The sequence below is a fragment of the Nicotiana sylvestris genome, chromosome 4 (genome assembly GCF_000393655.2).
Source record: "Nicotiana sylvestris chromosome 4, ASM39365v2, whole genome shotgun sequence".
In the NCBI taxonomy this organism is placed as follows: domain Eukaryota; kingdom Viridiplantae; phylum Streptophyta; class Magnoliopsida; order Solanales; family Solanaceae; genus Nicotiana; species Nicotiana sylvestris.
In genome coordinates, this window is record NC_091060.1 from 132027123 (window position 1) to 132039515 (window position 12393).

Consider the following 12393-nt stretch of genomic DNA (forward strand, 5'->3'; position numbering starts at 1 on the left):
CACATACAATATAGAAGTTTTTACTTCTTCTTCTTCATAAAAGTTGGGACTTGGAGGAACAAAGAGGTTCTATTTTTTTTGGAACTCAACAATGTTAAGAAGTTCCTCCATTTTCAGCAATATCAGAGTCAACACTCTGCCTAACAACACTTTCTGAGACTTCAGAGTCTTCTACCTTTCCAAACCCGATAAGTCAACCTTTTGCTTATGTAAGGAACCAGGTTCCTCACTCACACTACCCTTTCTTTGCCTGAGAGACCATGTCTCCCTCTTCTTCTTCTCAATCTGTTCACCGTTATCATCTGCTGCATCTTTCTCAGCCAACTTTCTTTTCTCAATTATTTTTTCACAAGTGAAGATTTTTACACTTCATTCTGTCTTCCACAATCACCATATCAGCAAGTCATATCAATCAGCCTACTTTTCATCAATCCTTTTCACCGGATCGGAAGTTCGTTTAAGTACAGAACTCAAAAACAAAAAGATCATCATTAGAATTAACATCCTGAGAAGGATTTGAGGGACCAAGTCCGTCATTCAGTTCCCCCTTTTCCAGCACATTCACCAATTCTGCCATCCTTTAAGGCTTCTACAAACCCAACAACAATTTCAGCCTCACTCTCTAGAATATTAGATCTACCTCATTCTTTTCAGTTAAAGTCCCATCAAAATCTACCAAAGACTTTTTGGGTTTCGATTCAAATGGATTTAGGGTTTTGGGTTCCTTGACGATTTTTGAAAATTTGAGCAAAAACTCCCAGAAAGGCAATGCCATTTCTTACTTGTTTTGTCCTGAAACTACCATGTATGTATACCAGTAATAGTATAGATTTGAGTTAGATGTCGCCAAAAAACACTTTTTAGTATTGTAACTTTCCTTCTTAACATAGCCAATCATCGAGGGACCAGGTCCTTAGTTAAGCTTGATCAACCCCAACTCCAGACGATTTCTTTCAAAGTGTTCACTACTCAGCGCCTTGGTGAAGATGTCTACTACCTGTTCCTCCATCTTCTAGAACTTCATACAAATCAGAACCTTTTAAACATTATCCCTCAAAAAGTGATGTCGCACATCAATGTGCTTTGTCCTCTTGTGTTGTACCGGGTTTAAACTGTAAATGCACCAAAGTCTTCAAGATGTTGCTTGATCTATAGTGGTTGAGCACAAGAAGAAGCAACAACCACGTATTTAGCTTCAGTAGTAGAAAGAGACCAAGCATGACCCCAAAAAATGTGCTGTTCCAGATATGCTCTTTCTATCCACCAGATATTCAACATAATCAGCATCAGCATATTTAACCAAGTCAAAAGTATCTCCTGAAAAATAGATGAGGACCAGGTTCTGCGTTCCCTTAGGATACCTCAAAATTCCTTGGCAACCTTCAGTGAGAGTCTTTTGGGCCAGGTTTCAATCACTGTTCTGTCTGAAGGCCTAGGGACCAGGTGCCACACTTGGTTCCTCTCAACTGACGGAGTTCTTCTTCCATAGCAGCCATCCAGGTAGCATTTGTCAATGCTTCTTTGATGTTCTTAGGCTCAATTTTAGACAAGAACGCTGAGAGGGAAAACGTGTTCCTTGTCTTAGAACTAGGTTGAATACCAAAGTCTAAGGGTGTGATTACATTTTGAAGGGATGTGAACTCTTTTGCTTCTAGTTGGATACTTGAACTTCAGAATTTGAAGGACCAGGTTCCTCCATATGTGAATCATCATTGATACCAACAGAATTATGACTTCCATTCTTTTGTTCTACATTAGGAGTACTTAATGCAGCATCAAGAACCCTGTGTTCAGCTTCAGTCGAGGTGATAGAGGGACCAGGTCCCTCTGTGCCTTTTAGAGATTCTGCTGCATCTCCTTAATCGCTTTGCTTGACTTGACTCATCAAATCGGTCTTTCCATTTGCAATATCTATAGCTTCATCAAGAGCATTTGTAAATTCTCTATCTTCATCTTCTTTGTTATGTAACCATTTTGAGAACAAAACATTTTGCATCCAAAGGCTACTGGGTAAGTCAGCGTTGGTTTTCTCCCATTGAGCAGTTCATAGAGAGACTTCTCAAGAAGGGACCTGATCATACATTAGTTAATCAAGTAGCAAACATTGTTGAATGCTTCTCCCACGAACCAGGTCCTCCATAACTGACTTGTTCAGCAAATAAAACTCGCATGCCCCAGTTGTCTGTGCCATAACTCTACATCATCATCAATGACACTTAAGCTTGTTATATCACCACCATTCAGTGAATTAAGGTCTGCAACATAGATATTCTTGAATCTCTTGGCTATCAATACCATTTCACTAGTTTTCAGATTGGTGAAAGTGCAAGATTTGGACAAGAACTTTATTTCATTTTTCCTTATCATAGATTTGAGACACACTCAACAAGCTATATTTCAAGCTATTCACATAGTACACATTTTCACATTCATGGGAGAGTTTGTCAGCTTTGCCAACACCAAGAGTATAGCCTTCTTGTTATTTCTAAAGGACACACTCCCATCTTGGAAGGCCTAGAGTGAGGAAATCATTCATACTTCTTATTTTATGCTTAGAGCATCCACTATCCATGTACCATTTTTTTTACTACTGCCTCTCACTTCAGCCTGCACACTAAATCAATGATTAAACTTAGTAACCCAAGCCAATATGGGTCCCTTATAATGATAGAACGGGCGGATCAAACTTCTTTTTGCCCATGCAGGCGGCACATAGTTTCTTTTCAGGGAACCGGGTTCCTCATCAGTAGGCCTCTTTCAACAAAAACTTTGTTTTTCTGCAAAGACTGAATTTTAGTTTTACAAGAGTCCTTGTAATGACCCATTTGACCACAGTGAGTGCACAACCTATTATCAACCATAATTGCATACTTGTTATGGGGATTATAGGGGGTTTTAGCCTTTTGAAACTCGATTCCTTGCCTGTTTCCACCATTACTCTTTTACATAGACGTTATTACATTAGAGGACCAAGTACAATTAAGTGACTTATCAAGATCATTTTTAACCCTTTTCAAATCCTTCTGAAGTTGTCTATTATTTTCAATCTCAACAACAAGACTTGTTTTAAATTTCTTAAACTCACTCTCAAGCTCAAGTTGAGCCTCACTAGCCACTTCTTTACCCTTAGTGTTGTCCATCCATTTTTTCGTTTGGCTTTTCAACAAGTTATTTTCTCTAGTTACTTATTCCACTTCTTCCTTCAAATCTATAATAGAAATTACCATATTATCCCTCTATTGTTCTATGACACCAATTTCTTCTATTAAAGTATTTTTCTCATTAATGAGGCTATGATAGGCATCAATCAACACATTTGCTAAGGACATCAATTTTTTCTTAGAGAAAGTTTTCAAATTTCTTTGAACATCAAGAAAACTTACCTCATCTTCCTCCTTGTCCTCATCATCATCAAATTAGGCCATGAGTGCAAAAATTGACTCATATTCTGAAGATCCATTGTCAGCAACCATCATGGATGTATCTCCTTGGTCATTTTCACCTTCAGATTCACCGGAGGAATTTCCCCAGTCAGCCAAAGCTTGTTTTACCATGTTGTCAGTAGCATCTCTTCCTTTGAACTTCCTGATAGGGACTTGGTTCCTCTTAGCCACCTTAGCAGTGTTGGTTTTATAATGATCCTGCTTATGAAGAGGACTGTCTTTAATGAAGTGTCCAGACTTTCCACCCTTATGGCAGCAATCATTTTCTTTGAAATTCCTGCTAGAACTTCCTTTCTTTGGAATCCCACAACTTTTTCGAATCATCTTTTGGAATCTTTGAGTGAGATACTCCATGTCGGATTCATCACTACTTGAGTCTTTGTTGGCTGCCTTGAGAACCAGATTCTTCTTCTTCTTGGGTTCTCTTCTTTCTCTTCATCTTATAAGTTTTGAGATTTCCAATGAGTTCATCAATGGTCAGCTTCTGCTAATCCTTGGCTTGAGTGATAGCATTCACATTACTTTCCCACGAACCTGGTGAACCACTGAGTATTTTCCGGACTAGCTTGTTTCTTGGGATGACTTCACCAAGAGAGTAAAGCTCATTGATAGTGGAGGTGAAACGTGTGTGCATATCTTGAATAGACTCATCCTCCTTCATCTTTAAAAGCTCATACTCATTAGTAAGAATATCAATTTTGGACTGCTTAACCTGAGTAGTTCCATTATGTGTAGTTTGAAGAGCTTCCCAAATCTCCTTAGCAGACTGACAAGCTTAGATGCAGTTGTACTCATCTGGTCCGATGACACAAATAAGAATCTTCTTTTCCCTGAAACTCTTTTCAATAGCCTTTTATCAGCATCGTTGTTGGGACTGTAACTGTTCCCTCAACAACAGTTTTCATGGGAACAAAAGGTCCATCACATATTACATCCCACAACTCTGAGTCCTCAGCCATAATGAAGTTATGCAATCCTGTTTTCCACCAACCATAGTATTGGCCATTGAATATTGGTGGTCTGTACGTTGATTGTTCTTCCTCGAAGTTTAATGGAGAAGCCATGTAGATCCTTTCTAGGTGTTAACTTTTTAGAAAGAACCTGTTCTGATACCAATTGATAGAAACTAAGCGTCCACTAAACTGTATAGAGAACCAGGTTCTCTATCAGTTCCCACCGTAAACAACAGACTGTTAAACCAAACAATATAGGGAACCAGGTTCTCTATCTGTTCCCATAGTAAATTGACAGTAAATAAAAAACACGCGATATTTACGTGGAAAACTCCTCGCTCAAAGGATTAAAAACCACAACCTACCCTAGTAGTATTTCAACTCTACTAACCGAGCAAACTTCAGATTACAACCTATGAAACCTAGGAATTAACCTCTTAATCCCTCAATAATTTGTAATACTCTATTACAAAGACTTTGGTATTCCTCACTAACTTGTAACACACCTATTACAAGCCACTTTGTAATACCTCTATTACAATGACTTCCAACTCGACTAACTCTAGCCAAGACATAAACACAATGGTTTATGATTGACAAATGTTTCCTACACAATGCTTCTAACTAAGCTAAATAGGAATTACAAGTGAAGAACAAAATAACAAAGACTCAACAAACCTAAGGACTTAATATATCTTCAATCTTTGGATCTGGTCCTTGAGGTTGCAGTAGCTTTGTTCTTGAGAGATGTGGTGGCTAGCACTTGAGAGAATATTTTATTTTGATTTGCAAGTGTTCAAGTAATTTTTTTGCCTTCCTTGATGTTAATAATACATGTGTGACATCACTTACAATGATTTAAGCAAGGTAGATAAAAAGCTTTTCATAGAAAGTTGACTGCTGCACTGTTCCTGTACTATAGCGTGCGCAGGTAGCAACTTTCCATCTAGAGAGTTGACTTCGTACAGTCACCTCGGGAACTGGTAGGGACCTGTTCCTTCAGCTGTTCCTTCGACTCTGAAGAGTTGAGCCATATCCTAAACTAGATCCTTTATCTGATTTCGTTGAGAATTGAACCAAACATCTGACTGGTTACTCTAAATGCAAGAGAACTAATTGTATCAGGTTCCTTATCTGGTTCTATCAAGAAGTTTGCCAAATCATCAGAACAAAAGACGCATAACTTATCAATTTTCCCCTTTTTGATGATGACAAACTTAGAATTGATATTCTCCATGAGAACTAGATCTCCACATTGTTCCCCCTGCAAATCAGCCATATTCCCCATAATAACTAGACAAAAGGAACTGATCACAACTGGTTCTTCAAGATTGTTTGGCAAATCATCAAAATACAAAATAACATAACTTATCAATTCCCCCCTTTTTGATGATGAGAAACCCTAAATTAATGTTCCCCTTGAGAACCAGATTCCTCACATGTTTCCCTGCGGATCAGACCTATAATCAACATGTTATCAGCAACGTTCAACGTTCCCCCTGCAAAGCAGAGCTATCTTTCATGCACAACACAACATATCAATTCGATTCTATTCCCCCCCATGTTAACACCTATATAACTTCCCCCCTTTTGGCATCATTGAAAAGATTAACAGAAGAAGCACATCCAAAAAGAAGTTCGGTAGCATTAACTCATTCCACTTGGGCAACACAACATAAACAATAACAAAAATAACAAGTGAATGTCATTGCACAAAATAGAGTGATTGCCCATAGTTGAGTAATTATAATAAAAGCACAGTAGTTTCAACAATACATAATATGATAATTTAAACAACTAAAGTATCAATGTCATCAAACATAGGGATCAACAGAAGATAGGAATTCAAGGAAATTTGGAAGGAGTGAAAGACATGGATCACTGGGCAGGAGGAAAAGTAAGGGGCGGCCTTGATGAGCGTGTCCATTTGTTCATTCACAATCCTTTGATCAATGATCATCCGCTCTCTTAGGTCCTCCAACTACTTCCTCAATCTTTCATTATCACCCTTCAACTTAGCATTCTATTCTGCCAAGGGTCCACGGGGACCTGATTCTCTACCAATCTGAGCAGGCTGAACCATCAACCAAATTACCAAGAATCTCCCCAAGCTTCTCCTCATCAAGAACAAACTCAGTTCCATGCACATATAGCATCAGAGTATCACATACAACATAGAAGTTTTTACTTCTCCTTTATAAAAGTTGGGACTTGGAGGAACAAAGAGGTGATTCTATTTTTCCACTTCATTCTATCTTCCACAATCACCACATCAGCAAGTCACATCAATCAACGTACTTTTCATCAATCATTTTCACTGGATCAGAAGTTCGTTTAAACACAAAACTCAAAAAGAAAAAGACCATCATTAGAATTAACATCCTGAGAAGGATTTGAGGGACCAAGTCCATCATTCAGTTCCCCCTTTTCCAGCACATTCACTGATTCCTCCATCTTTTAAGGCTTCTACAAACCCAGCAACAATTTTAGCCTCACTCTATAGAATATTAGATCTACTCCATTCTTTTTCAGTTAAAGTCCCATCAAAATCTACCAAAGACCTTTTGGTTTTCGATTCAGATGGAGTTAGGATTTTGGGAGGTGACAGAGTTAGGTTCACTTCTGGCATATTTGGAGAGATGGATTCTTTTTGAGATAAGGTTGATTTGGTTTTGAATAAAAGAATCGGTTTTGTTTGGGTGTGAGAGAAGGAAATGGTTTTTTCGGAGCAACATGTCAGTTCAGAAAAGGTTTAACATTTTAGACTTTAAATATTTAGAGAGAGATGGGAATAAATTAATGTCATTACACTTTAGCAGTTTAAAAAGGCATATAAGTATTGAAGAGACTACTAACTTGAGTCACAGGAACCACGTTCCTTGACGGTTTTTGAAAATTTGAGCAAAAGCTCCTAGAAGGGAAATGTCATTCTTAATTGTTTTGTCTTGAAACTGCCATGTATGTATACAAGTAACAGTATGGATTTGAGTTAGATGTTGCCAAAAAATACTTTTTAGTATTGTACCTTTCCTTCTTAACATAGCCAATCATCGAGGGAACAGGTCCTTAGTTAAGCTTGATCAACCCCAATTCCAGACAATTTATTTCAATGTGTTCACTGCTCAGCGCCTTGGTGAATATGTCTACTACCTGATCCTCTGTCTTCCAGAACTTCATACAAATCAGAACCTTTTCAACATTATCCCTCAAAAAGTGATGTCGCACATTAATGTGCTTTGTCATCTTGTGTTGTACCGGGTTTAAGCTGTAAATACACCAAAGTCTTCAAAATGTTGCTTGATTTGTAGTGGTTGAGCACAACAAGAAGCAGCAACCACGTATTCAACTTCAGCAGTAGAAAGAGCCACACAGTTTTTTTTTGTAGCCCATGAGATCAAGCATGACCCCAGAAAATATGCTGTTCCAGATGTGCTCTTTCTATCCACCAGATATTCAACATAATCAGCATCAGCATATCCAACCAAGTCAAAAGTATCTCCAGAAAAATAGACAAGGATCAGGTCCTACGTTCCCTTAGGATACCTCAAAATTCCTTGGCAACCTTCAGTGAGAGTCTTTTGTGCCAAGTTTCAATCATTGTTCTGTCTGAAGGCCTAGGGGTCATGTGCCACACTTGGTTCCTCTCAACTGATGGAGTTTTTCTTCCATAACAGCCATCCAGTTAGCATTTGTCAATGCTTCTTTGATGTTCTTAGGCTTGATTTTAGACAAGAAAGTTGAGAGGGAAAACGTGTTCCTTGTCTTAGAAATAGGTTGAATACTAGAGTCTAAGGGTGTGATTACATTTTGAAGGGATGTGAACTCTTTTGCTTCTAGTTGGATACTTGAACTTCAGAATTTGAAGGACCAGGTTCCTCCATATGTGAATCATCATTGACATCAACAAAATTATGACTTCCATTCTTTTGTTCTGCATCAGGAGTACCTAATGTAGCATCAAAAACCCTATGTTCAGCTTCAGTTGAGGTGATAGAGGGACCAGGTCCCTCTGTGCCTTCTAGAGATTCTGTTGCATCTCCTTAATCTCTTTGCTTGACTTGACTCAGAAGCATTTGTAAATTCTCCATCTTCATCTTCTTTGTTATGTGACCATTTTGAGAACAAAACATTTTGCATCCAAAGGCTCCCGGGTAAGTCAGCGTTGGTTTTCTCCCATTGAGCAGTTCATAGAGAGACTTCTCGAGAAGGGACCTAATCATGCATTTGTTAATCAAGTAGTAACCAGTGTTAAATGCTTCGCCTACGAACCAGGTCCTCCATAACCGACTTGTTCAGCAAATAAAAACTCGCATGCCTCAGTCGTCTATTCCATATCTCTACATCATCATCAATGACACTTAAGCATGTTATATTACCACCATTAAGTGAATCAAGGTCTGCAACATAGATATTCTTGAATCTCTTGGCTATCAATACCATTTCACCAGTTTTAAGATTGGTGAAAGTGCAAGATTTGGACAAGAACTTCACTTCATTTTTTCTTATCATAGATTTGAGACACACTCAACAAGCTATATTTCAAGCTATTCACATAGTACACATTTTCAATTTCATGGGAGAGTTTGTTAGTTTTGCCAACACCAAGAGTATTGCCTTCTTGTCATTTCCAAAGGACACACTCCCACCTTGAAAGGCCTAGAGTGAGAGGAAATCATTCATACTTCTTATTTTATGCTTAGAGCAGCCACTATCCATGTACCAATTGTTTTACTACTACATCTCACTTCAGTCTGCACACTAAATCAATGATTAGACTTAGGAACCCAAGCCAATAAGGGTCCCTTATAATGATAATGATAGAACAGGCGGATCAAACTTCGTTTTGCCCATGCAGGCGGCACATATATTTTTTTCAGGGAACCGGGTTCCTCATCAGTATGCCTTTTTTCAACAAAAACTTTATTTTTCTCCAAAGACTGAATTTTAGTTTTACAAGAGTCCTTGTAATGACCAGTTTGACCACAGTGAGTGCACAACCTATTATCAGCCATAGTTGCATACTTGCTATGGGGATTATAGGAGATTTTAGCCTTTTGAAACCCGATTCCTTGCCCGTTTCCACCATTACTCTTGTACATAGACGTTATTACATCAGAGGACCAAGTACAATTAAGTGACTTATCAAGATCATTTTTAATCCTTTTCAAATCCTTCTGAAGTTGTCTATTGTTTTCAAGCTCAACAACAAGACTTGTTTTAAATTTCTTAAACTTACTCTCAAGCTCAAGTTGAGCCTCACTAGCCACTTCTTTACCCTTAGTGTTGTCCATCCATTTTTTCGTTTGGCTTTTCAACAAGTTATTTTCTCTAGTTACTTCTTCCACTTCTTCCTTTAAATCTATAACGGAAACTACCATATTATCCCTCTCTTCTTCTATGACACTAATTTCTTCTATTAAAGTATTTTTCTCATTAATGAGGCTATGATAGGCATCAATCAACACATTTGCTAAGGACATCAATTTTTTCTTAGAGTAAGTTTTCATTTTTTTTGAACATTAAGAAAACTTACCTCATCTTCCTCCTTGTCCTCATCATCATCAGATTAGGCCATGAGTGCAAAGATTGACTCATATTCTGAAGATCCATTGTCAGCAACCATCATGGATGTATTTCCTTGGCCATGAGTGCAAAGATTGACTCATATTCCCCAGTCAGCCAAAGCTTGTTTTACCATGTTGTCAGTAGCATCTCTTCCTTTGAACTTACTGTCAGGGACTTGGTTCCTCTTAGCCACCTTAGCATTGTTGGTTTTATAATGATCCTGCTTATGAAGAGGACATTCATTAATGAAGTGTCCAGACTTTCCACACTTATGGCAGCAATCATTTTCTTTGAAATTCCTGCTGGAACTTCCTTTCTTTGGAATCCCATAATTTTTTCGATTCATCTTTTGGAATCTTCGAGTGAGACACTCCATGTCGGATTCATCACTACTTGAGTCTTTGTTGGCTGCCTTGAGAACCAGGTTCTTCTCTTTCTTGGGTTCTCTTCTTTCAAGATCCTTCTTTCTCTTCATCTTATAAGTTTTGAGATTTCCAATAAGTTCATCAATGGTCAGCTTCTGCAAATCCTTGGCTTCAGTGATAGCATTCATTTTACTTTCCCAAGAACCTGGTCAACCACTGAGTATTTTCCGGACCAGCTTGTTTCTTGGGATGACTTCACCATGAGAGTGAAGCTCATTGATAGTGGAGGTGAAACGTGTGTGCATATCTTAAATAGACTCATCCTCCTTCATCTTGAAAACTCATACTCATTAGTAAGCATATCAATTTTGGACTGCTTAACCTGAGTAGTTCCCTTATGGGCAGTTTAAAGAGCTTCCCAAATCTCCTTAGTAGACTAACAAGCTTAGATGCGGTTGTACTCATCTGGTCCGATGACATAAATAAGAATCTTCTTTGCCTTGAAATTCTTCTCAATAGCCTTTCTATCAGCATTGTTGTTGGGATTGTAACTGTTACCTCACCAACAATTTTCAGGGGAACAAAAGGTCCATCACATATTACATCCCACAGCTTTGAGTCCTCAGCCATAATAAAGTCATGCATTCTTGTTTTCCACCAACGATAATATTGGCCGTTAAATCTTCGTGGTTTGTACGTTGATTGTTCTTCCTCGAAGTTGGGTGGAGTAGCCATGTAGATCCTTTCTAGGTGTTAACCTTTTAGAAAGAACCTACTCTGATACCAATTGATAGAAACTAAGGGTTCACCAAACTGTATAGAGAACCAGGTTCTCTATCAGTTCCCACCATAAGCAACAGACTGTTAAACCAAACAATATAAGGAACCATGTTCTCTATCTGTTCCCACAGTAAATCTGCAGTAAATAAAGAACACGCGATATTTGCGTGAAAAACTCCTTGCTCAAGGGATTAAAAACCATGATCTACCCTAGTAGGATTTCAACTCTACTAACCGAGCAAACTTCAGATTACAACCTATGCAACCTAGGAATTAACCTCTTAATCCCTCACTAACTTATAATACTCTATTACAAAGACTTTGGTATCCCTCACTAACTTGTAAGACACCTTTTTCAAGCCACTTTGTAATACTTCTATTACAAAGACTTCCAACTCGACTAACTCTAGCCAAGACACAAACACAATGGTTTATTATTTACAAATGTTTCCTACTCAATGCTTCTAACTAAGTTAAATAGGAATTATAAGTGAAGAACAAAATAACAAAGACTCAACAAACCTAAAGACTTAAGATATCTTCAATCTTTGGATCTGGTCCTTGAGGTTGCAGTAGCTTTGTTCTTGAGAGATATGGTGGCTAGCACGTGAGAGAATATTTTCTTTTGATTTGCAAGTGTTCAAGTAATTGTTTTGCCTTCCTTGATGTTAATAATACATGTGTGACATCACTTACAATGATGTAAGCGAGGTAGATAAAAAGCTTTTCATAGAACGTTGACTGCTGCACTGATCATGTACTGTAGCATGCGCAGGTAGCAACTTTCCATCTAAAGAGTTGACTTCGTACAGTCACCTCGGGAACTGGTAGGGACCTGTTCCTTTAGCTGTTCCTTCGACTCTGAAGAGTTGAGCCATATCCCAAACTGGATCCTTTATCTGATTTCATTGAAAATTGAACCAGACATCTGACTGGTTACTCTGAATGCAAGAGAACTAATTGTATCAAGTTCCTTATCTAGTTCTCTCATGAAGTTTGCCAAATCATCAAAACAAAAGATGCATAACTTATCAATTTTCTCCTTTTTGATGATGACAAACTTAGAATTGATATTCCCCCCTGAGAACTAGATCTACACATTGTTCCCCCTTCAAATCAGCCATATTCCCCATGAGAACTAGACAAAAGGAACTGATCACAACTGGTTCTTCAAGATTGTTTGGCAAATCATCAAAACATAAAATAACATAACTTATCAATCCCCCCTTATTGATGATGACAAACCCAAAATTAATGTTTTACTTGAGAACCAGATTCCTCTCATGT

General features: G+C 38.1%; 2 protein-coding genes across 2 annotated transcripts; both read right to left on the minus strand.

The window, feature by feature from the left end:
- Nucleotides 1-3930: 3930 nt before the first annotated feature.
- Nucleotides 3931-4507, minus strand: LOC104221284 (uncharacterized). Its single transcript, XM_009772312.1, has 2 exons — nt 4325-4507; nt 3931-4209 (listed from the first exon to the last, which is right to left on the minus strand). Exons 1-2 carry the CDS (start codon nt 4505-4507, stop codon nt 3931-3933), a joined length of 462 nt encoding a protein of 153 aa, XP_009770614.1.
- Nucleotides 4508-10058: 5551 nt separating this feature from the next.
- On the minus strand, nt 10059-10514 carry LOC138890185 (uncharacterized). The gene has a single exon (XM_070173551.1). The coding sequence runs from the start codon at nt 10512-10514 to the stop codon at nt 10059-10061; it is 456 nt and encodes a 151-aa protein (XP_070029652.1).
- Between the last annotated feature and the right edge of the window lie 1879 nt (nt 10515-12393).

Coding starts and splice junctions, on each gene's coding strand:
- LOC104221284 (XM_009772312.1), bottom strand. CDS start 4,507: ATGGCTTCTCCATTAAACTTCGAGGAAGAACAATCAACGTACAGACCA. Junction 4,210..4,324: donor AAACTGTTGTTGAGGGAACA/GTTACAGTCCCA, acceptor TAAGCTTGTCAG/TCTGCTAAGGAGATTTGGGA.
- LOC138890185 (XM_070173551.1), bottom strand. CDS start 10,514: ATGAATGCTATCACTGAAGCCAAGGATTTGCAGAAGCTGACCATTGAT.